At 41.9% G+C, this 26,483-nt stretch overlaps 1 protein-coding gene across 1 annotated transcript in view; it reads right to left on the bottom strand.

Annotated features, from left to right (window-relative positions):
* top3a (DNA topoisomerase III alpha) overlaps positions 1 to 26,483 on the bottom strand; it is a 44,349-nt gene that overhangs the window by 5,557 nt on the left and 12,309 nt on the right. The window contains exons 3-14 of the mRNA XM_072559551.1: positions 24,386 to 24,459; positions 23,962 to 24,037; positions 23,523 to 23,631; positions 22,757 to 22,900; positions 18,267 to 18,437; positions 17,624 to 17,724; positions 9,760 to 9,834; positions 7,530 to 7,612; positions 6,703 to 6,910; positions 5,661 to 5,846; positions 4,980 to 5,109; positions 3,352 to 3,465 (exon numbers count right to left, since the gene is read on the bottom strand). Coding sequence (XP_072415652.1) covers positions 3,352 to 3,465; positions 4,980 to 5,109; positions 5,661 to 5,846; positions 6,703 to 6,910; positions 7,530 to 7,612; positions 9,760 to 9,834; positions 17,624 to 17,724; positions 18,267 to 18,437; positions 22,757 to 22,900; positions 23,523 to 23,631; positions 23,962 to 24,037; positions 24,386 to 24,459 — 1,471 coding nt within the window. The remainder of the gene's footprint in view (positions 1 to 3,351; positions 3,466 to 4,979; positions 5,110 to 5,660; positions 5,847 to 6,702; positions 6,911 to 7,529; positions 7,613 to 9,759; positions 9,835 to 17,623; positions 17,725 to 18,266; positions 18,438 to 22,756; positions 22,901 to 23,522; positions 23,632 to 23,961; positions 24,038 to 24,385; positions 24,460 to 26,483) is intronic.

Here is a 26,483-nt window from a genome sequence, read left to right as displayed (position 1 = left end):
CTCTTCTCTCACTCAATTATTATTCAAACAGTTTAATTGACTAATTCATCTTAGAGTGGTGAAAACAGACATTCTGTCAAAAATGTTTACCTTGCATTCATCAGGACAGAAACACAAGAATATAAAATTTCAAAGAGAAGAATAATTTGTACTGCATTAGAAGAGAGTGCTGATTAGTTTGCAAATGGATTCTGTATGAAAGCTTAACATCTTTCAGGACAGACTTAAACAAAATGTAGCAAGTCGAGAGTCAATTCAAAATACACTAGTTTACTCTGACATGTAGAAAGTTCATAGAGGGCACCAATGCATTAATACATTGGAACCAAAACGTGTTGGAGGAGACCAAGGAGACAGGGCGGAGGGTGGGAAAGAGACCTGGGAGAGAGGGGTCTCTCCCTTCACCTCGCCAATTCACTCTTACCCCCCGACCCCCCGCCACCTCATTCTCCCTCCATCCAGATTCCCTTCTCTTCGTCAACCACCCTTAGATTCTCTTTTCGCCCCACTCATTCTCCCCATCTTGAAACTCTGTGCAACTGAGCCCCATTTCAAAAGCATGTAAACTTCAATGTGAATGCACAGTATGTGATGGTGTTGTGCCTAGTACCATGTGCATACACATTTCCGGATTAGTCCACATGCGTAAGTGCACACAGCTGTGGATGTCAGCAAACACGATCTTTTATATCAGTAAGGAAATTAAGGGTTATGGGGAAAAGATATGAAAAGTAAAGTTTAGGAATATCAGATCAGCCATTATTTCATTGACTGGCAGAGCAGACTCGATGGACCAAATAGCCAACTTCTGCTCCTACATCAATGGTCAGATCCTTAAATTTTGGCAAAATATTGGGTGGATTACATTCTAGCACCCAATTTATAGCTACATTTAATCCCCACATAATCTTACAGAACCATTTGCCTTTGGTAAAATCAGTATGGGAATAATCCTTTTCAACTTCTATATTAATATTTCCTGTTTCCACCTTTTCAGCTCTTGCTTTACTTTCTCCCTGAGCATAGGACACTGAACAAGGTCTGCAGTAAACTAATCTGGTGTCCCTCTACCTTATATTGGATTTATATCCTGGAACTGGGTAACCAAATTCATTGAATACTTGAAAATCATTAAGTCATATTGGGAGTTTGTGAAAATCACATTCCAGTTTAACTTCAGCATTGTTAGCCAGTTCTTTTCCTTTGAATCATCACAATGATAATTTCACAAGGACTACTTTCTCTTGCAGGTGACTGGAGCCACCACCCTTCTCTTTACTGGGATTTCCACTCTCCCCAACTTCTTAATTCTTTGCATGATTTCTCAAACTTTTGCTGACTGCAGCTTTTCAGAATTTCAATTCAGAAATCACAATGAATGAAGCTCAACTGGTCTGCAACTCCATCCAATGGTACTTAAATTATGAGGTTCTGTGAATTTTTCATTGGGCACCCTGATGCTTCTTATTGTTTGTATCTCACCTGATCCGGTATTAAATTGCTGCTGTTCAACAGCCATTTACATTGACCATCATTTCTTTCTGTTAGTGTTTTCTCCACGTACCTCTCTCAACCTGCCTTGGCGAGATGGCACTACTTCTTGTAGCTGTAGCATTCTGCTTTCACAAGTGGACAATACTGTTTCCAATGTTGGCCTAAGCACAAATAACAGGACTTTGTAACTTCCTTTGTTGTCACCTTCAGCTTACTCAGCTTCAGCTTAGGTACTTCAACAAATGACTAGCTATTGTTAACTTATGTTCCACCATTTTCACACAAAATGCTGTTTACCAAGCTATGTTGAAAGTTCAGTTTGTCAATGTCAGCAATCTATTGTGAATGCTTCACTTCTTAAAGTGCACACAAAATCAGTCCTCTGATACTCTCCTGAAATTCTTCAAAATTATGATGAATGGAGAGCTTTTTCAAAGCCATGACAAACTTGCTAATCTCTCATTGGGTAACTGATCCAGCTTCCAAAATGATAAGCTTTTTGCAATCTCCAGTGGCTTGACTGCTGCTCAAGTTCACTCAAAGTGTCTGGCAGCTGTTGGTCATTTTGTTTAGAAGGTTCAAGCAAATACCTGTGCATTTCAGATTCTTCTGGGCCTGCTTCAGTCAGAATGTCACCTTGTTCCTTTCACCCACTGCCTGATTAACAACTGGATTATCAGAAGCATCCTGGATATTATTAGCAGTGAAAAACATCTCAAGACAGTCCACATATGCATTGAAAGCCTTGAATCACCACTGTACTTTTCTAGTCCGAATACTTTGTAAAGCAGCCACCTTTTTAAGACCATTCTACCTATATGTACAAACAACCTTTCCACAAAAACTGGATTTTTAAAACTAATTCTCAGGAAAACAAAACTCAATTTCTCTACTGGCTTGTGGGAAGCTTATATAACCCAAATTTGTTTGGCTAGCAACATCCACAATCACAAATTTATTGCCAAATGTGATGTCGTTCTTGATAAGATCACAACACTGTGCAGCACATGCAGAGTCAACCTGAACCAATCAAGTTTCTTGTCTTATATACATATATGAAAATGGCTACAAGTGGATTCTATTACACTCTGATTAATGAAGATCATCGCTAACATATCAAAGAACAGTTAGTCCCCAAACTTGTGGTTAAATTCACACCAGGCAACTCACCTAGGATTGGTTTGGGTATTGCGGTGGGGAATGCACCAGGGAACAGTTGTCTCCCAGGCTGATGTTTAGTTCAAAAAGGCACAATGTCTCTTTTTTTTTGTTTGCAAATAACAGAGGTCTGCAGATGATAAAGCGAGGACTGCAGATGCTGGAGATCAGAGTCGACAAGTGTGGCGCTGGAAAAGCACAGCAAGTCAGGCAGCATCCGAGGAGCAGGACTCTCCTGCTGGTGGATGCTGCCTGACCTGCTGTGCTTTTCCAGCGCCACACTTGTCCACTGCATATGAATATATGCAGCTTACACTAACAACCAATGTAACATTAACAATCAGACTGCCTAGAAGCTCACTAGAAGCTTCATTTATTAATCACAACTTGGTGTAGTCCACTTGCCAAACAATCAGGATATATTATTGTTCCCTTTTAGTATTCCTGAGATTCTGTCCTAATAAGTACAAGACAAAAAGCTTCAACATATCCCTTTTTCCAATCAATACTGAAGTAGTATGCTACCAAGCAAATGATACATGTGAGCTAACATCACAATAGGTAATCTGGTTAGAGGTTACAGAGTGAAGAAACTAGATTTATAGTTAATTCAAAACTTAAGAAGCGTTGAAAAAAATGAATTCAGAAAATAAAAATGCTCCATTAATTAAACTGCTTATTTTCAGAACTTTGTGCCACCTTCTACGAGGCCCATGCCTAATTCTCCTGGGAGGAATCTCTGATCAGCTGTCAAGCCCACGTACATTCGGGATTTGATAGTTTCAATATGTTCTGCATGAGTAGCATCAGTTCCTGGAAGGAAACAAATATACATATCAGTGGCAATAGAAACAAATGCACAATGCTTGAACACAGTCTGTGATAACAAACATCTTTTCAGAATGGAACACCACAATGAGTCTGAATTGGATATTTTGTTCATTCGTGTTACTGGTCATCTTGTAAGTAGATCCCATGATCTTTATGAACCAAAGTGCAACTTTATGGCTCAATAATTAATTTTTAAAAACACAGGAACTGTAATAACCTTTTTCTTACATGTGCTGACACTAACCACATGCGCGCATTGTCACATGCACTCTCCTCTTTTTTCAGGAGGCAAACTGAAAATCAGTCATAACACAGGCCAACCATTCTCCAACAGATTTGTTTAATTTGCACAAAATGCAAAAAGAAATGGTCAGTACAAAATATTAGATTAGCTTAGATTAGATTCCCTACAGTGTGGAAACAGGCCCTTTGGCCCAACAAGTCCACACCGATCCTCCAAAGAGTAACCTATCTAGATCCATTTCCCTTTGACTAATGCACCCAACACGATGGGCAATTTAGCATGGCCAATTCACCTGACCTGCACATCTTTGGACTGTGGGAGGAAACCGGAGCACCCAGAGAAAACCCACGCAGACACGGGGAGAATGTGCAAACTCCACACAGGCAGTCGCCCAAGGCCAGAATCGAACCTGGGACCCTGGTGCAGTGAGGCAGCAATGCAAACCACTGAACCACCATGCTGCCTCCATTTTTTATGCCTCCTCAAACATTAGAAAAAGAGTTCTCTTTTGTGGACCAAACTTAGTTTACAAAATAGCAATCTGTAAACTGACTCGCACTAGTCTATTACATACAGGTCAAATGCATTCCCAGGTCAGTACAATCGTAAGTCAGCCAAAGACTATGTTTCTAGAAATAAAGAGGGAAAGGTTGACTTCTGACTTCAGATCTGTTTTTTCAGATTAGTTACCACTTCAACTGCAAAAACCCTTTTGGTTGGACTTATTCAGCTGAGGTCCCTGTTGACACTCTAAATAAACATCCTTCTGGCATGAATGGGTTAACAGCTCTAAATTGTGCTCAACAGCGTGAATTAGGAACGAGAGGACGCACCTAAAGTGACAAAAGCATTTGGAATTTCTGATCCCTGCACTTGGCTTATACCACTCTGTGGATTTGACCTTTGTGAATAGAATAAATCTTTACAGCATTTAACACAATTAAACCAAAACCCATTCTAGAAAAATGGGGGGAAAAAAAATCAAACATTAACGGTGAGATAAGAGTGTCGCATTCAAACCCTGAAAAGTGTCCTCACCAGATGTCCACACAAACCAATCCCAGCAGGAGCAACTGGAAGCAGAAATTACTTAACAGTCCCTCCCTATTGTGGCTACTCTCTAATTATGAAAAGACTGTGCATCAAATCCAAGATTTTTGTTAACATGATTTGGTATCACACCACACAGTGCCTTCAGCCAAAAAGCAATGGGAGGCAACTTAACAAAAGGAATCTTGGGCTTCAGACTAACCTATGCCATGCTTTTCCATCAGAGCAATAAGATCAGCTTCAGTTAGCAACTGAGGTGGACTTGTCTCTCCATCAACCATCTCAATAGTGGTGGGTTGGAACTTCTTGCCTCTCTCATACACAGGCATAACCTGGAACAAAGATCTCATCAGTTTAAAGACACAAACTCCTGAACAGTCATTTATTTTTCCCAATCCTCCTGATATCCTTTGACCGAGGATCAGGATAAACTCTGGGATCATTCGAGGCTTTTATTACTTTTTTCACCTACTCTTCTCTCCCTCTGCGGGTGAGCCTTGAGTGGGTTCAGTAGTTTTTTTTTTACAGCAAACAAATTCTAAGTTAGGTACAGTCCTGTTACCAATTGGCACACTGAGTCACTGACCTATACTAGGTCCAATAGATTTATCAGCTGAACGTTACAAAATGTCTAACCAGAGCAGCAGCAGAAACACCACCCAAATCCAGCAATTTGGAAGCTAATTGCAATCTCTGCAAATAATTTAACTCTTGCTACTGATTTGCTCAATTGGCTAATCAAGTTTTATAAGTTTGATCCGGTTTCTAATGAAATTATAGCTATTTACCCCAACCCGCTATACAATAAACCATTCTTGCTGAGATCAGATTGGGGCAGAAAAACAAGAGAATAATGATTTTAACTTCGGTTTACACATAATACCTTAGCGTTCCATTTGTCATATGGATAAACCTCCAGATAATTCCGTGCAATAATCATTAAACCATGACCAGCAAAGAGCTCTCCTGCAATGTCTATCTCGACTGTGGTTTCCTGTCCCTGTGCATCCTGGGAGCAGCATGCCAGAAAATGACGCACAATAAACTCATAAATACGTTGCTCGGTTCCCTAAAAATAAAGGGAAATATTTATAAGATCTAAATATGTGAAAAGAAATGATTTAGTCATGATATTCAAAATGTAATTGATCTTAAATTTGTATCATTGAAATTAAAGATCACAGCTTTTGCCAATTTTAGAACTGCTCTTCCCTGGCCCCAGATGTCTCATAGCTCAGTCCTCCCCCAACCTTACAGGTACCAGTTGAGCCATTTATGCCCGTTCAGCCCACAAGCTATAGCTTAGCACTCCTCCTGCTCTATTGGCTGCAGCTCAACCCACCCTCCACCCTATGGGCCACAGCTAACCCTTCCAAATGCCACAGCCACAGCTCAGCCTTCCTTCCACTCCAGGGCCACAGTTCAGTCCTCTGCCAACCCCACAGGTCACGGTTTGGCTCACCCTACTCCATGAGTTGCTATTCAATCACTGGCTCATTTTGCTGCATGATTTTTGCTGTCTCAGCAATTATGATAGCAGGTGATTCTCCACCCTGAAAGAAAGAGCTGCATTTTCCAAATTGGCAATACTAGTGCTGTCTGTTGCCTGTGTTTCTGAATAGTATGTAATTACATTCCACCTGTAATCTCTCTCTATAGAAGCTGGAAGTAGTCACACTGCTATTGACTCAGTAGTGTGAGCAAAATTTGGGAATACCTCTCCCAATTTTCCCCCTCAAACGCCATGGCCCATATTACCTTTCCCATTATAAAACTTGTTAAACAAATTTTTAATTTGATAAAAATTGAAGTTTTCACCATTTATAGTTATTTGCAAAAAAGGTTTTCCAAGCTGGCTTCATCGGTTAAAAGAATAGATGAAATGTGCACTGTTAATAGTGCAAATTACAAAACAGTGTAATTACCTGCAGATTGTTAGTGTATTTAGTCGGATGGATAGGTGGATGGGCCTGGTCTGACTTGTTTCCATTTCGCGGTGTTGGCCCACCTCTGTCCAAAATTCCCTGAGCAAATGCCCCCCAGTGTGGGTCCACAGTTTGCTGTTGCACCAATGCAGAAAGGTTCAGATCTTTGGGGAAAATGTTGGTTTCCGTGCGAGGGTAGCTGATGTATCTGCACAAAACAGAAATGAGAAGCAGTGTAATGTACTTGCAAACTGAGCGAGGTCTTCTAGATCACAAGAATTGTCAAACTTTAAAGCCTTTTGTGTCAAAGATAGGTTGGCAGCAATCCTTTGTTTCTCATCCAAACCATTCATTTTTAGCATGAACCTGATCAGGAAGTCTCTGAAAACAATATAATTATACTGGTAAGGACAGCAAAGCTAAACCTAGTCTTCACCCACCATTCACACCTTGGTAGCTCTCAGCAGAAGCAAATATAAAGTCCATGAACATAAAATTTAGACTCCCTTCCCATATCTCATGAAAATACTCACAAAATTCATATTTATACAGCAGATTCAACACAATAAGTGGCTTAAAGTATATCAGCAGAAGCAGATACCATGCAATGTAGCAGAATGAGAAAATATTACCAAAGACAATGTAAGAAACAATTCAAAGATCTTAAAAAGGTTGGTGAGGTGTATAACAAGGCTTACGCAAGGGATTGAGAATAGAATTGAGAATGCAGGAGATTCCCTAATACCTTATAAAGGTTTAATCATTTCTGATACAGTTAAATATATATGCTGAAAACAGCTTGCATTCAACAGAACACCAAGCCTCACCCTTGTGTATAGAGCTTCTCTGCTATCCTCATTGTCTCCTTTGCATTGATTTTCAATTTTCTTGAAACCAATTTCTCCAATTCCTGTTTTGTAAAAGAGAATATGTACTTTTTAAAAATTCAAATTACTGAGGTCATTCAAGAACAACCAATCCTGCATTTGCCCTTAATGCAGTTAAGGGCACCAAATGTTTCAGAGCAGCAATGATAACGGTGAAGCATTAAGACTAGAAGGACTAGCAAAGTTAACTGAAGATACATTTAAAAGGAGATGAAGAATCGATGTTTTACAACACATTTCCTGCCTATCATGTGTTGTGCCAGTCTTTACAATCATGGCAACTATGTGTTGTTCGTCTTTTTAACTTTGCTTCTTGTTTTTCTGACCAATGTAACTTTTTTTCTTAATTTCTTTGACCTAAGACAGTGCTTTGTAATTAATCTTATTACTGAAGAAGCTGTATCTAGTACTTTATACCCACAATGGTGCTGTAAGTGGTTATTTATAAACTTTTCACTGTACTTATTTGAGTACACATAACAATCAAGCTAATTCAAATTCAATTTAAAGCCATTATTTAATTTTTCAGATGCTATAAGACTGAAGATGTCGGAGGTATAGATAATTTGGTCCATTGGGTCTACTCTACCATTTCATAAGATCATGGCTGATCTGATCATCTTTAACTGCATTTTCCTGCCTTTTCTCCAGAACCCTGGATTCCTTTACTGATTAAAACTCTCTCAATCTTGAATATACTTATTGACCTAGCCATGATAGCTCTCCGCAGTCAAGAATTTCACAGATTCACCACTCTCAGAGAAGAAATTCCTCCACATGCCTGTTTTAAGTGGGTGACTCTTTACTCTGAGATAATGCCCTCTGATCATAGACCTAGCACAAGGGGAAACAACCACCCTGCCAAACTACTTTGTCAAGTCCCTGAATAATTTTATATATTCCAATAAGTAACATTTTAATCCTTTCATTCTCCTAAACTCCAATGAACACAAGCCCAAACTGCTCAGCCTCTCATGAGAAAACCCCTCCATACCCAGGATCAATCGAGCAAACCTTTCCTCACCGTAAAATATGCCCTCTAGTTTCGAACTTCCCAACACGAGGGAAAAGATCTTTGCTATTCACCTTGTCTATACCCTTCATGATTTTATAAATCTCTAGAAGGTCACGTCTCAGCCTCCTACACTCCAGGAAAACAAGTCCCAGCCTATCCAGCCTCTCCTTCTAACTGAAATCCTCCAGTCCTAGCAACATGCTTTAAAAACTTTTCTGCACCCTCTCCAATTTAATAATATACTTTGTACAACAGGGCGCCCAAAAACAGTACACAGTACTTCAAATGTGGTTTCACTAGCATCCTGTGCAGCTGCAACATGACGTCCCAACTCAGATACTCAATGGTCTGACCAACGAAGGCAAGTATACCAAATTCATTCTCCACCACTCAGTCTGTGACACCACTTTCAAAGAAGCAAATTCCTGAACCCTGTCTCTCTGTTCGACGACATTCCCCAGGGACCTACTATTAAGTTCTGTCTTTGTCCATCTTTCCAAAATACACTACCTTGCATTTATCTAAATTGAACTCTATCCGCCACTCCTTGGCGCTGAACATCTTTTGATTGCCAAGGTTGATTCACTTTTACCATTCGGCTTTTTTGCCTTAGAGAAGTGTTTTTCTCTTGTAATATATGTAGTACTTATTTAAATACTTGTCATTGCATGTCCACCATTAAATCTTTTAGTGTCTTTTCCACGCTTTACAAGAGGCAGGGAATTAGTTGGTTGGTTGGATGGATGTTGTCTCCAGATCTTGCCAAACATCCTACCACTGTGACTGAAGGTCCCTAGACAGTGATCAGAAGTCCGAGTTCATCTCTCCCTTTGAACACCAAGACCAATATACTAACCGAGCAGAGATCAGCTTACTCAGCCAAGAACAGGGATTGAAGGTTGAACTTTCATTGTTTGTATGTCACTGCATAAATCCCTTGAACTAAAGTAACAGTTTGCATTGTATTATAATGTTAAAGAACAGAATGTAAGCATTCAGCATGGACAAATTAAAACCAGAAATGAACACATCAGAAACTCACACAGCAGCATGTTACAGCTATATTTTGATATAGGTCCACTTCATGTCTTTTTTAAAAAGCTGAAAACCAAGGCAGCAATTTGTCTATAACTTGTGCAACTTTGAAATACACACCACAGTGTCAAGGGGTAAAGGCCTCCATTTGCTCTTTGGTTTAGTAAAGACATCAAGTACAGTCGCAACTGGATCCTGTGATCAGCAAACAAATAACATCAAGACAGTGTTAAAAAAAAACATACTAATCTTTACAAAACTGAAGAGTTAATTATCAATATTTGCATTTACTAGAATAACATTTCACGCAAACAGCTATGAGGCTGAGAGTGAAATCCTATTCGTTAACCAGGGTACCACTCTCAGCCCTGTCATTCCTTGCATCCCCAGAGTAAGCTTACAAGTGGGCGGCACGGTGGCACAGTGGTTAGCACTGCTGCCTCACAGCGCCAGAGACCCAGGTTCAATTCCCGCCTCAGGTGACTCTCTGTGTGGAGTTTGCACATTCTCCCTGTGCCTGCGTGGGTTTCCTCCGGGTGCTCCGGTTTCCTCCCACAGTCCAAAGATGTGCAGGTCAGGTGAATTGGCCATGCTAAATTGCCCGTAGTGTTAGGTAAGGGGTAGATGTAGGGGTATGGGTGGGTTGCGCTTCGGTGGGGCGGTGTGGACTTGTTGGGCCGAAGGGCCTGTTTCCACACTGTAAGTAATCTAATCTAAAAGTGCCACACAAATCTGTTTCACTCCTAGTTTGGATTTATCCAGACAGTTCCCATTTGCAATTATGCAGTTTTCCTTCATGCACCTATCCAAATTATTCAGAGTTTCTGCCTCAACCCACCCTGTGAATCTCATGGCCTCACAGCTGTACTTCTCTTCTGTTCTTTCAACTGGCTTATAGTCAATCTTATACCTGCAGCTTCTCATTCTAGGCCCTTCAACTCCTGGAAGCAACACATTTCTATCTACACTGTCCCGTCCCTTCAGAATTTTAAGCACTTCCATAGTAACTGCATCATTCTAATAAAAAAATTAATTTTGGCAGCATTCAAATAAATCTTCACTGTACTATCTCTTCAGTAGAGCTGCTTGGGAGGATTTAAACTAGTAAAGTCTGGACACCGAGAGATAGTGAGGATAGATTTCAATCTGAGATTAGTACAGTTGAGAAAAAAAGTGAGTCAAATGGTCAAGGCAGGCAGAGACAAAGCAGAGAACAAGCTAAGACTGTTAAGTTAAACTGCATTTATTTCGATGCAAGAGGCCTAACAGGGAAGGCAGATGAACTCAGGGCATGGCATAACAATTACAGAAACATGGCTCAGGGATAGACAGGACTGGCAGCTTAATGTTCCAGGATAAATATGCTACAGGAAGGACAGAAAGGGAGGCAAGACAGGAGGGGGGAGTGGCATTTTGATAAGGGATAGCATTACAGCTGTACTGAGGGAGGATATTCCTGGAAATACATCTAGGGAAGTGAGAAGTAAGAAAGGAATGATCACCTTATTGGGATTGTATTACAGACTTCCTAACAGTCAGAGAGAAATTGAGAAACAAATCTGAAAGGAGATCTCAGTTATCTGTAAGAATAATAGGGTGGTTATAGTAGGGGATTTCCAAACATCAACTGGGTGTTTAGGGCTTAGATGGAGAGGAATTTGTTAAGTGTGTCCAAGAAAATTTTCTGATTCAGTATGTGGATGTACCTACTAGAGAAGGTGCAAACCTTGACCTACTCTTGGGAAATAAGGTAGGGCAGGTGACTGAGGTGTCAGTGGAGGAGCACTTTGGGGCCAGCGACCATAATTCTATTAGTTTTAAAATAGTGATTGAAGAGCTTAGACCAGATCTAAAATTTGAAGTTCTAAATTGGAGGATGGCTAATTTTGATGGTATTAGGCAAGAACTTCCAAGAGCTGATTGGAAGCAGATGTTTGCAGGTAAAGGGATGGCTGGAAAATGGAAAGCATTCAGAAATGAGATAACGAGAGTCCAGCAACAATATATTCCTGTTAGGGTGAAAGGAAAGGCTGGTATGGGTAGCGAATGCTGGATGACTAAAAAAATTGAGGGCTTGGTTCAGAAAAAGAAGGAAGCACATGCCAGGTATCGACAGCAGAGATTGAATGAATCCTTAGGAGTGTATCAAGGCAGGAGGAGTATACTTAAGAGGGATATCAGGAGGGCAAAAAGCGGACATGAAATAGCTTTGGCAAATAGAGGTAAGGAGAATCCAAAGAATTTTTAGAAATACATTAAGGACAAAAAGGTAACTATGGAGAGAATAGGGCCCCTCAAAGCTCAGCAAGGTGGCCTTTGTGTGGAGTCGCAGATAGGGGCAGATACTAAACGAGTATTTTGCATCAATGTTTATTGTGGAAAAGGACATGGAAGATATAGAACGTAGGAAAATAGATGGTGACATCTTGAAAGGTGTCCATATTACTGAAGAGGAAGTGCTGGATGTCTTGAAATGCATAAAAGTGAATAAATCATCAGGATCTGATCAGATGTACCCGAGAAGCTAGGGAAGTGATTGCTTGTCCCCTTGCTGAGATATTTGTATCATCGATAGTCACAGGTGAGGTGCCGGAAGACTAAAGGTTGGCTAACATGGTGCCACTATTTAAGAAAGGTGGTAAGGAAAAGCCAGGGAACTATGGACCAGTGAGCCTGACATTGGTGTTGGGCAAGTTGTTGGAGGGAATCCTGAGGGACAGGATGTACATGTATTTGGACTGATTAGGGATAGTCAACATGGCTTTGTGCATGGGAAATCATATCTCGCAAACTTGATTGTGCTTTCTGAACAAGTAACAAAGAGAATTGATGAGGGCAGAGCAGTGGACGTGATCTATGTGGACTTCAGTACGGCACTCGACAAGGTTCCCCATGGGAGACTGGTTAGTATGGTTAGATCTCATAGAAAACAGGGAGAACTGGTCATTTGGATGCAGAACTGGCTCAAAGATAGAAGACAGAGGGTGGTGGTGGAGGGTTGTTTTTCAGACTGGATGCCTGCAACCAGTGGAGTGCCATGAGGATCGGTGCTGGGTCCATTACTTTTCACTATTTATATAAGAGGTATAGTTAGTAAGTTTGCAGATGACACCAAAATTGGAGGTGTAGTGAAAAGTGAAGAAGGTTACCTCAGATTACAACAGGATCTTGATCAGATGGGCTAATGGGCTGAGAAGTGGCAGATGGAGTTTAATTTAGATAAATGTGAGGTGCTGCATTTTGGGAAAGCAAATCTTAGCAGGACTTATACACTTTAATGGTAAGGTCCGAGGGAGTGTTGCTGAACAAAGAGACCTTGGAGTGCAGGTTCATAGCTCCTTGAAAGTGGAGTCGCAGGTAGGTAGGATAGTGAAGAAAGCGTTTGGTATGCTTTCCTTTATTGGTCAGAGTATTGAGTACAGGAGTTGGGAGGTCATGTTGCGGCTGTATAAGACATTGGTTAGGCCACTGTTGGAATATCGCATGCAATTCGGGTCTCCTTCGGAAAGTGTTGTGAAACTTGAAAGGGTTCAAAAAAGATTTACAAGGATGTTGCCAGGGTTGGAGGATTTCAGCTATAGGAAGAGGTTGAGTAAACTGGGACTGTTTTCGCCTCGAGCATCGGAGCCCAAGTGGTGACCTTATAGAGGTTTATAAAATCATGAGGGGCTTGGATAGGATAAATAGACAAAATCTTTTCCCTGCGGTGGGGGAATCCAGATCTAGAAGGCATAGGTTTAGGGTGAGAGAGGAAAGATATAAAAGAAACTGAAGGGGCAACTGTTTCACGCAGAGAGTGGTACATGTATAGAATGAGCTGCCAGAGGAAGTGGTGGAGGCTACTGCAATTGCAACATTTAAAAGGCACCTGGATAGGTACATGAATAGGAAGGGTTTGAAGGAATATGGGTCAGGTGCTGGCTGGTGGGACTAGATTGGGTTGGGATAGCTGGTCAGCATGGATGAGTTGGACCAATGGGTCTGTTTCCGTGCTGTACATCTCTATGACTCTAAGTCTCAAATCATTTGAGTCGGCTAGCAGAGTGGAGCCCAATACTTCACAATTAAGTCTAATTAAGGTTAATATAAGCTTCTCAGAGATGATGATGTTGTGGTAATGTCACTGTACAGTAATCCAGATGCCCATGCTAATGCTCTGGGGATAAGGATCCCAATTCAACCAATAAATCTGGGATTATAAAACTAATCTCAGTGATGTAAAAAAACCCACCTGGTTCACTCATGCCCTTCAGGAATGAAAATCTGCCATCCTTACACAGTCTAGCTTACATGCAACACCTGACCTACATAGGCTCTTATTTGCCCTCCGAAGTCATCCCATTAAAGTGTAATTCACATTGGGCAGCAAGTGCAGGCTTTGCAGCAATGACAACATTTCTTGAAAAAAAACATATCTTGAACTTACACTCAAAACTTATGTATGTAAGTGTGGCTGACCAATACACTCAAACAATGGTGGCACTGACATCTTTGTTGTGCATCCATGTTTGATTCATAAAACCCCTTTCAGCTTGTCACTTTGTTCACTGCGAGCAGGCCAGTGAGAGAATCCACAAAGACAGGCAGAGTGGCAGTCAACTACATTTGGCGAAATTTTTTTTTCCCGATTCCCTACAGTGTGGAAACAGGCCCTTCGGCCCAATAAATCCACACTGATCCTCCGAAGAGTAACGCACCCAGACCCATTTCCCCTCCGACTAATGCACCTAACACTATGGGCTATTTAGCATGACCAATTCACCTGACTTGCACATCTTTGGACTGTGGGAGGAAACCGGAGCACCTGGAGGAAACCCACACAGACACGGTGAGAACGTGCAAACTCCACACAGACAGTCGCCCGAGGCTGGAATCAAACCTGGGACACTGGTGCTGTGAGGCAGCAGTGCTAACAACTAGGCCACTGTGCTGCCCTATTAACTTATTGGTTTATTAAACATCTTTAAAGATTTAAATTTCAGATCAATAGAAGCACTGAGGTTTTATGCAAGGGAACACGGCTTGAAACTGGAGCTGATACAAAAGACTAATAAACTTTGTTACTGACCTCTGAAAATGAGAGGAAGGACGAATACAAGATATCAAAAATCTCAAGTAGTTTGAAAATAGAAAGTTATTTAGTTAACTTGTGTACGTAAAACGTATAAAAATATTTACACATAATAACTTTTGCCGTGTCAAAAAGATCCCAGTCCTTGGACTGAAGCAGAAACCTAGATTTATAGTTATGCACAAGTGAAGTTTCAGGAGAATGCTGCATTGTGGAGATGCCAAAGTGCGCCCTCTACAGTTGGGATTGCAGCAAAAGCGGTCTATTATACAATTAGAATTACTTTGGTTTCCAGTTTGATGGAAGGTCATCAACTTAGAATCATAGAGATATACAGCACGGAAACAGACCCTTCGGTCCAACCCGACCATAGCAGGTCAGGCAGCATCCGAGGAGCAGGAAAATCGACTTTTCGGGCAGGATCCCTTCATCAGAAACACTTGAATTATAAGGAGAGGCTGGATAGGCTAAGACTTTTTTTCCCCCTGGAATGTAGGAGACTGAGGGGTAACCTTATGAAGGTCTATAAAATCATAAGAGGCATATCTAAGATAGATTGCCAACAGCTTTTCCCAATGATAGGGAGTCTTAAGACTAGAGAGCATAGGGGAGAAATAGAAAATGGTCCAGAGGTAAACTTTTTTTCAGTGGGTGGTGAGTGTCTGGAACAAGCTGCTAGAGATATTGGTAGAGGCATATACAATTTTGTCATTTAACAAACATTTTGACAGGTACGTGGATGGGATAGACATGAAGGGAAATGGATCCAAAGCAGCCAACCGAGACTAGATTAATTGTGAAAACTGTGTGGCTTGCACAGGTTAGGCAAAGGGTCTGTTTCCATGATAGACTCCAGAGTTTATCTTGCTTTCAGTTTGTTTCCCTCTATTCCTTTCCCACTTATCTGTTTTTCCCAGCTTTTCCAAGAACACATTTTACTACTTCTCATTTACCTCATGTCCCGAGTGAGGGGCTCATATGGTACAGTGGTAATGTCCCTACTACTAGGGTCAAGAAATTCCAATTCAAATCCCACCTCCTCCAGGCATGTGTAATAACAACTCTGAAATACCTTTATCTAATCTAATTGAATTCAACACAGTGTTAGAGTCATAGAGATGTACAGCACGGAAACAGACGCTTCAAGGTCCAACCCGTCCATGCTGACCAGATATCCCAACTCAATCTAGTCCCACCTGCCAGCACCGGGCCCATATCCCTCCAAACCCTTCCTATTCATATACCCATCCAAATGCCTCTTAAATGTTGCAATTGTACCAGCCTCCACCACATCCTCTGGCAGCTCATTCCATATATGTACCACTCTCTGTGTGAAACAGTTGCCCCTTTGGTTTCTTTTATATCTTTCCCCTCTCACCCTAAACCTATGCCCTCTAGTTCTGAACTCCCCCACTCCAGGGAAAAGACTGTCTATTTATCCTATCCATCCCCCTCATGATTTTATAAACCTCTCTAAGGTCACCCCTCAGCCTCCAACGCTCCAGGGAAAACAGCCCCAGCCTGTTCAGCATCTCCCTATAGCTCAAATCCTCCCACCCTGGCAACATCCCTGTAAACCTTTTCTGAACCCTTTCACGTTTCACAACATCTCTCCGTTAGGAAGACCAGAACTGCACACAATATTCCAACAGTGGCCTAACCAATGTCCTGTACAGCCGCAACATGACCTCCCAACTCCTGCACCCAATACTCTGACTGATAAAGGAAAGCACACCAAACGCCTTCTTCACTATCCTAACCACCTGCGACTTCACTTTCAATGAGCTATGAACCTGCGCTCCAAGGTCTCTTTCTTCAGCAATACTCCCTAGGACCTTACCATTAAGGTGTATAAGTCTTACTAAGATATGCTTTCCCAAAATGCAGCACCTCGCATTTATCTGAATTAAACTCCATCTGCCACTTCTCAGTCCATTGGCCCATCTGATCAAGATCCCATTGTAATCTGAGGTAACCTTCTTCGCTGTCCACTACACCTCCAATTTTGGTGTCATCTGCAAACTTACTAACTATACCTCTTCTGCTCACATCCAAATCATTTATATAAACTTGAAAACATGTAATTTTCTTGTTCCTCCAGATGTCTCCTGAACTGTTGTTTCCAGTATTTTACATATTATTTTGGGTATTTTACTCCATAGATGCATCAACCCCTAGCTGTCAATAATATTCTGTGAACCTATTCTATTTAGGTAGAATTATAGGAAATAGCATTCTCAAGATCAAAATCAGACTTCTTGCACATCGAAATCCATTTAACATTTTTTAGATTTTCTGCCTTATGATTAATATCCCTTTGCAGTCTCTTTGTTCTTCTAAAGAGTTAATGATACCCACGTTTGTATTATCTACATGCCTTTGGACCCATTTGTCTTTTTTTGGGATGTGGGCATTAGTGGTTACAAATTCAGAGTCAACCAGATTACTGCAGATCTGGAGCTGAAAATAAGCCCACACCAGATAAAGACAGCAGATTTCCTACCCTAATGGACAATAGTGAGCTAGATGGATTTTTACAACAATTGAATGTTACATAGTCACCATCAGGTAGTTTTTAATTCCAGGCATTTTAAAAACTGAATTCAAATTTCACCTCCTGTAATGGCAGGATTTAAGCCTATGTCCCCAGAACCTTAGCCGAGAGTACTGGATTACTAGCCAAGTAACATGACCACAGGTGCCACTACCTCTCCCTTGTATCCAAATTCTTAAAGAAAATATTGAATGGAAAGTAGTTCCAGAACAGGAACACATGGGACACCATAAACCACTTCAAACACCAGTGAAATATAACTCATAATTTTCCATTAATTTTTAAATCTAGTTTGCTATCCTCCTTCTATTCCAAATATTTTGGGGATTCAGGTTCATCAGATTGGAACACGTGCTCACCTCCATGCAGATCTGGTAAAGTACAAGGCATGCCGTGTGGTTGAAGAGACGATGTCTTTTCCAGTTAAATTCTACACTGCCATCTTCCGTTTCATGAGTGACTGAGACATAAAAACTGCTAATAATATTTGGCACATTTGGTATGAAAAAACAGTTCGCAAAACTATCCTAAAATGTGATCACCAGCCCATTAGTGACTCAAAAATAAGCAAAATCTGTAAAAATGAACCTGTCATCAAAGGTGTTTACCCAGTAAACCCACCCTTTTCAAATTTGGATACTGTAATTTTCACATTTCTTATTGCTTAACATTTCCTTTGCAGATGCTTATATTTAACCTATTGAAATATCTGACTGCCAATTAATTTACAGCACTAATACTTAATAGTAGCCCTTTAATACATAATGCAAAGCATTGTATTCATAGGAATCTACAATATTGAATCTTCCCTAAAGCCAGAGACTTACTCTAAGGTTCACATATTTCGTCTTCAAATTATCACTTTTTACTGTGAGCATGAATGTATTAATCAACTATGTAAGCAGACAGGAGTCAAGCTTGATAACATTGTCACTTGATAACTACAGAGAGGCAGACATGCACTTCCACTATTGTTCAGAAACATCAACAACGATAGCATACCTTTGATTTTATAGAATGTTTCTTGAATAAAAGCCTGGATCGCTTTGAAACGCTCAACCACAAAACCCAGAGTGGGAAACTGACAGCTACCATAGCTGATCAGCTGATTTGATAGCACATTTGGGAATATCTTTTGTAGTCTTAAGGTCTGAAACCGGGTGAATGAGGCACCTATACCAACAAAATTACAGAAATCAGTCCAAGCAGCACAGCAAAATCAATTTCAAAATGCATTATCATCATCTTGCATCATTCGTGACTGAATTACTAGTTCGAACCTCATGCCAGGGGCTGACACGCACAATCTATGCTGATAACTTCGTATAACACTGAATGCACTGCATTGTTAAGAAACTCTAAATGCAAAAGGGGACAAGAGAGTTCTCCAGATTAGAATTCAATATTTAATATTTAACACCAGCAAAACAAATTATGTGTCTACACACAAACTGCTGATTAAGTTAAGAACGAGGTATTTAAGGATTAGGGAACGGTGGCGGTGGAGAAGGGATGTTACTGTGAGGCGCAGCTTACTAGTTATTTTCACAAGGGAAAAAAACATGGCAAAAAAAATTGATATGTAGGCCTTTGTCATGTTCCAAGCGATTGATCGTGTTAGAGGACTCTCTAGTCCGAGGTACAGACAGACGGTTCTGTGACCAACAGCGATAAAAGAGAATTGTGTGTTGCTTCCCTGGTGCCAGGATCAAGGATGTCTAAGACAGGGTGCAGATGTTCTCAAGAGGGAGAGGGGCCAGCAGGAGGTCATTGTACACAGTAGAAGGGAAAAGGTTGAGATCCGGAAGGGAGATTACAGAGAGTTAGGCAGGAATTTAAAAAAAAGGTCCTCGAGACTAGTAATATCTGAATTACTCCCGGTTGTACGAGCTAGTGAGGGCAGGATTAGGAGGATAGAACAGATGAATGCATGGCGGAGGAGCTGGTGTACGGGAGAAGGATTCACATTTTTGGACCATTGGAAACTGTTTTGGGGTAAAAATGACCTGTACAAGAAGGACGGATTGCACCTAAATTGGAAGGGGACTAATAAACTGGCACGCAGATTTGCCAGAGCTGCTCGGGAGGATTTAGGTGGAGGGATGGGACCCAGGGAGATAGTGAGGAAAGATTTCAATCTGAGACGGATACAGTTGAGAACAAAGGCGAGTCAAACAGTCAAGGCAGGCAGGGACAAAGCAGAGAACAAAGTAGGACTGATAAGTTAAACTGCATTTCTTTCAATGCAAGAGGCCCAACAGGGAAGGCAGATGAACTCAGGTCATGGTTAGGAACATGGGACTGGGATATCATAGCAATTACAGAAACATGGCTCAGAGATGGACAGGACTGGCAGCTTGATGTTCCAGGATAAAAATGCTACAGGGAGGACAGAAAGAGAAGCAAGACAGCATTTTTGATAAGGGATAGCATTACAGCTGTACTGAGGAGGATATTCCCAGAAATACATCCAGAGAAAGTATTTGGGTGGAATGGAGCAGTAAGAAAGGGATGATCGCCTTATTGGGATTGAATTATAGACCCCCTAATAGTCAGAGGAAAACTGAGAAACAGATTTGTAAGGAGATCTCAGTTATCTGTAAGAATAACAGCATGGTTATGGTAGGGGATTTTAAGTTTCCAAACATAGACTGGGACTGCCACAGTATTAAGGGTTTAGATGGAATGCAGTTTATTAAGTTTGTACAGGAAAATTTTCTGATTCAATATGTGCATATACCTCCTGGAGAAGGTGCAAAATTTGACATACTCTTGGGAAATAAAGCAGGGCAGGTGACTGAGGTGTCAGTGGGGGAGCACTTGGGGGCCAGTGACCATAATTCTATTAGTTTTAAATTGGTGATGGAAAAGGATAGACCAGATCCAAAAGATGAAGTTCTAAATTGGAGGAAGGCTAACTTTGATGGTATTGGGCAAGAACTTTCAAAATCTGATTGGGGGCAGGTGTTTGCAGGTAAAGGAATGGCTGGAAAATGGGAAGCCTTCAGAAATGAGATAATGAGAGTCCAGAGACACTATATTACTGTTAGGGTGAAAGGAAAGGCTGGTAGGTGTAGGGAATGCTGGATGACGAAAGAAATTGAGGGTTTCGTTCAGAAAAAGGAGGAAGCATATGTCAGGTGTAGACAAGATAGATGGAATGAATCCTTACAGTATAGAGGCAGGAGGATTCCAGTTAAGAGGGAAATCAGGAGTGCACAAATGGAGCATGATGTAGCTTTGGCAAATAGATTAAGGTGAATCCAAAGGGTTTTTACAAATATGTTAAGATTAGGTTAGATTACTTACAGTGTGGAAACAGGCCCTTCGGCCCAACAAGTTCACACCGCCCCGCCGAAGCGCAACCCACCCATACCCCTACATCTACCCCTTACCTAACACTACGGGCAATTTAGCACAGCCAATTCACCTGACCTGCACATCTTTGGACTGTGGGCATCTTTGAAACCGGAGCACCCGGAGGAAACCCACGCAGGCACGGGTTGCAGAATGTGCAAACTCCACACAGAGAGTCGCCTGAGGCGGGAATTGAACCCGGGTCTCTGGCGCTGTGAGGCAGCAGTGCTAACCACTGTGCCACCGTGCTGCCCATAAAGGACAAAAGACTAACTAGGGAGAGAATAGGGCCCCTCAAAGGTCAGGTTTATAAAATCGTGAGGGGCATGGATAAGACAAATAAGACAAAATCTCTTCCCTGGCGTGGGGGAAGACCAGAACTAGAGGACAAAGGTTTAGGATGAGAGGAGAAAGACATAAAACGAACCTAAGGAGCACCTTTTTCATGCAGAGGGTGGTACGTGTATGAAAGGAGCTGCCAGAGGAAGTGGTGGAGGCTAGTATAATTATAACATTTCAAAGGCATCTGGATGGGTATATGAATAGGAAGGGTTTGGCGGGATATGGGCCGGGCGCTGGCAGGCGGGACTAGATTGGGTTGGGATATCTGGTCAGCATGGACGAGTTGGATCTAATGGTCTGTTTCTGTGAGCTAGGGAAGTGATTACTGGGCCTCTTGCTGAGATATTTGTATCATTGATAGTCACAGGTGAGGTGCTGGAAGACTAGAGGTTGGCTAACATGGCGTCACTGTTTAAGAAAGGTGGTAAGGACAAGCCAGGGAACTATAGACCACTGAGCCTGACATTGGTGGTGGGCAAATTGTTGGAGGGAATCCTGAGGGACAGGATGTGCATGTATTTGGAAAGGCAAGGAAAGATTAGGGATCGTCAACATGGCTTTGTGGTGGGAAATCATGTCTCACAAATTTGATTGAGTTTCTTGAAGAAGTAACAAAGAGGATTGATGAGGGCAGAGTGGTAGATATGATCTATGTGGACCTTCGTAAGGCGCTCGACAAGGTTCCACATGGGAAACTGGTGAGCAAGGTTAGGTCTCATTACATACAGGGAGAACTCACCATTTGGACACAGAACTGGCTCAAAGGTAGAAGACAGGGTGATGGTGGAGGATCGGTGTTGGGTCCACTACTTTTTGTCATTTATATAAATGATGTGGATGTGAGCATAAGAGGTACAGTTAGTATGTTTGCTGAGGACACCAAAATTGGAGGTGTAATGGACAGCAAAGAAGGTTACCTCAGATTACAACGGGATCTTGATCAGAGGGGTCAATGGACTGAGAAGTGGCAGATGGAGTTTAATTTAGATAAATGTGAGGTGCTGCATTTTGGGAAAGCAAATCTTAGCAAGACTTATACACTTAATGGTAAGGTCCTAGAGAGTTTTGCTGAACAAAGAGACCTTGGAGTGCAGGTGCATAGCTCCTTGAAAGTGGAGTCGCAGGTAGATAGGATAGTAAAGAAGGCGTTTGGTATGCTTTCCTTTATTGGTCAGTATTGAGTACAGGAGTTGGGAAGTTATGTTGCAGCTATACAGGACATTGGTTAGGCCACTGTTGGAATATTGCATGCAATTCTGATCTCCTTCCTATTGGAAAGATGTTGTGAAACTTGAAAGGGTTCAGAAAAGATTTACAAGGATGTTGCCAGGGTTGGAGGTTTTTAATCTATAGGGAAAGATTGAATAGGCTGGCGCTGTTTTCCCTGGCGCATCGGAGGCTGAGGGGTGACGTTATAGAGGTTTACAAAATCATGAGGGGCATCGGTAAGATAAATAGACAAAGTCTTGTCCCTGGAGTGGGGGAGTCCAGAACTAGTGGGCATAGGTTTACGGTGAGAGGGGAAAGAGATAATAGAGACCTGGGGGGCAACTGTTTCATGCAGAGGGTGGTACGTGTATGGAATGAGCTGACAGAGGAAGTGGTGGAGGCTAGTATAATTGCAACATTTAAAAGGCATCTGGATGGGAATATGAATAGGAAGGGTTTGGAGGGATATGGGCCAGGTGCTGGCAGGTGGAACTAAATTGGGTTTGCACATCTGTCGACATGGATGAGTTGGACCGAAGAGTCTGTTTCCGTGCTGTACATCTGTCTGATTCTATGAGTCTTACCTATTCTCAAGTCCAGCTCCTGCCTTACATCGACAGCATCACTAATTTTCTGATCAGGTTCTACCAGATTCTCACAGGCTTGTCTGATTGCGCGAGGTGTAATCTCAGAAAATCGAGCTCGCAGTACTTGTATATTCGGCTTTACTGCCAAGGAAAAGACAAGAAATTCTGAGCAACATGCAACAAGACAATAACCTTTTTTTAAAAGAAAACCAGGAGAAAATCATAGCTTCATGCACTCTCAGACTTTGCTAGATGCCAGCATGCCAAAATTTCCTGACAGAGATCAGCAGTTGATTTCTCATCACCTCATTAACTGCTGTGCTATCCTAGCTAACATCAACATGCTAACATGTAGCCCTCAGGGCTACACCAAGTAATGCTGCACTCACTAGACTATAGCTGGGCTCCTGAATACAATCACTTCATCAGTTATTTTCTAAATAAATGCTGAGAGATCTGGCACAGATCAGACATTACCACATTATACCACACTGTTCCATTGCCAGGAGCTTCTAGTCTCAACATAGCCAATATGTCCTCATTCTTCATTGTGTTGGTTAGTTTAGGGTAGGGCTAGCAGACATCAGAATGTTGTCCACTTTCAAATACTACCTGGCTGACAGAGATCCAAAGATCCTGAGCTAAAGAGCAAATGTTCTTTACACTCACCACCCAAAAATCAAAACATTATATATACAATCTTAGTAATTACTGAAAGGCACAATTCACATGGCTAATGCTGTGTATGCCAATGTACACATACCTGCTTTACACACATGAATGATTTCAAATCCAATGTTTTCCCCTTCACGATCACAGTCAGTCCAAAGGATCAGGGCCTGACATTTCCTCACCTCTCGTTCCAGAGTTCTCTATATAAAAAAACAGAAGCCAAAAATCAACTGCAACATGATTAATTCTTGGTAAAAAAACATCTTTTCATTTACAGATTCAATATTTGAAATTTATATTTTTTGTGCATTTTTCGGATCATGAAAGTGATAATCCAGCTTGAATGAAGCACTTCTTTCTTTCAAATATTTCTCATGAAACACTGCTACAGCAGATGCAGCATCTCAGATACAATGCAAAACACACTCTACACTGTCCCATCAAGAACTCCAAACCTATGTACAGCATAAGTCAGATGCAGAGAAAACATATGTGCAGCATGTGATCCTGAGCCTCCTATAACATTATACCTTAATGTCCACATAGCTTTCTGGGCAGTACTTCTCCACCTCAGCATCAAAGAGAGTCACGGGATTACAACTGTGCCTATAGATATTAAAAACAAAAGCTTCAATGAGCAACATCCAGACTACCCAACACACATTCTTGAAATCTTTCTGAATTCTGTTTAAAACAAGGATAGAATGATTTTTAGATTCTTTTGAAATTGAGTGAATAAATAAAATTCCCATTATATTTTCTATATATAATGTTCAAACTAGATCAGTTTAGATTGGCATGTAGTTCACAACTTCTATAAATTCATCAGATCAGTGGATTATGAAAACAGGCTACACACTTAGCCAATGCTGCATCAACCCTCTCTCTGGCTGTTGACTGAAGTTGGAAATTAAATGAGTTTTAGCATGAATTTATATTTGAATAAAAACTTACCATTTCTGAAATGGTGATTTGAACTCCAACTCAAGGAGGTGACCTGAGACAGAAGTCATTACTATAGCAACATTCTGTATTTATGGTGGTAAGAAAAGGGAGAGAAAGAGGAAAACTCAAGTAAGCTTTACATATTTTTGTGTTTTCATAGAACATAGAACAGTACAGCACAGAACAGGCCCTTCAGCCCACGATGTTGTGCCGACCACTGATCCTCATATATGCACCCTCAAATTTCTGTGACCATATGTGTGTCGAGGAGTGTCTTAAATGTCCCCAATGACCCTGCCTCTACAACTGCTGCTGGCAACGCATTCCATGCTCTCACAACTCTCTGTGTAAAGAACCCGCCTCTGACATCCCCTCTATACTTTCCTCCAACCAGCTTAAAACTATGACCCCTCGTGTTAGTCATTTCTGCCCTGGGAAATAGTCTCTGGCTATCGACTCTATCTATGCCTCTCATTATCTTGTATACCTCAGTTAGGTCCCCTCTCCTCCTCCTTTTCTTCAATGAAAAAAGTCCGAGCTCAGTCAACCTTTCCTTTTAAGATAAGCCCTCCAGTCCAGGCAGCATCCTGGTAAACCTCCTCTGAACCCGCTCCAAAGCATCCACATCTTTCTTTTAATAGGGCGATCAGAACTGGACGCAGTCTTCCAAGTGCGGTCTAACCAAAGTTTTATAGAGCTGCAACAAGATCTCACAACTCAAACTCAATATTTCTGTTAATGAAAGCCAAAACACCATATGCTTTCTTAACAACCCTGACCACTTGGGTGGCCATTTTAAGGGATCTATGTACCTGCACCCCAAGATCCCTCTGTTCCTCCACACTACCAAGAATCCTATCCTTAGTCCTGTATTCAACTTTCAAATTCGACCTTCAAAAATGCATCACCTTGCATTTATCCAGGTTGAACTCCATCTGCCACCTCTCAGCCCATCTCTGCATCCTGTCAATGTCCCGCTGCAGCCTACAACAGCCCTCTATACTGTCAACGACACCTCCAACCTTTGTGTCATCTGCAAACTTGCTGACCCATCCTTCAATCTGGATTAGTGGTGCTGGAAGAGCACAGCAGTTCAGACGCCCTCCACCTCCTTCAATACTTCCGTTTCCCTGGCCCCCAACACCTCATCTTTACCATGGATATCCAATTCCTCTACACCTCCATCCGCCATGACCAGGGCCTCCAAGCCCTCCGTTTTTTCCTCTCCAGACGTCCCCAACAGTACCCTTCCACCGACACTCTCATTCGTTTGGCCGAACTGGTCCTCACCCTTAACAATTTCTCCTTTGATTCCTCCCACTTCCTCCAGACCAAAGGGGTAGCCATGGGCACACGTATGGGCCCCAGCTATGCCCGTCTCTTTGTTGGCTACGTAGAGCAGTTGATCTTCCGTAATTACACCGGCACCACTCCCCACCTCTTCCTCTGCTACATTGATGACTGCATTGGTGCCACCTCGTGCTCCCGCGAGAAGGTTGAGTAATTCATCAACTTCACCAACACATTCCACCCTGATCTTAAATTTACCTGGACCATCTCTGACACCACCCTCCCCTTCCTGGACCTCTCCATCTCCATTAATGACGACCGACTTGACACTGACATTTTTTACAAACCCACCGACTCCCACAGCGACCTGGATTACACCTCTTCCCACCCTACCTCTTGCAAAAATGCCATCCTGTATTCCCAATTCCTCCACCGGATCTGCTCCCAGGAGGACCAGTTCCACCACGGAACACACCAGATGGCCTCCTTCTTTAGAGACCGCAATTTCCCTTCCCACATTGTTAAAGATGCCTTCCAACGCATCTCGTCTACATCCCGCACCTCCGCCCTCAGACCCCACCCCTCCAACCGTAACAAGGACAGAACGCCCCTGGTGCTCACCTTCCACCCTACCAACCTTCGCATAAACCAAATCATCCACCGACATTTCCGCTACCTCCAAACAGACCCCACCACCAGGGATATATTTCCCTCCCCATCCCTTTCCGCCTTCCACAAAGACCATTCCCTCCGCGACTACCTGGTCAGGTCCACGCCCCCCTACAACCCACCCTCCAATCCTGGCACTTTCCCCTGC

Source organism: Chiloscyllium punctatum, chromosome 40 (genome assembly GCF_047496795.1).
Source record: "Chiloscyllium punctatum isolate Juve2018m chromosome 40, sChiPun1.3, whole genome shotgun sequence".
In the NCBI taxonomy this organism is placed as follows: domain Eukaryota; kingdom Metazoa; phylum Chordata; class Chondrichthyes; order Orectolobiformes; family Hemiscylliidae; genus Chiloscyllium; species Chiloscyllium punctatum.
This window is presented reverse-complemented; position numbering and strand designations above follow the sequence as displayed.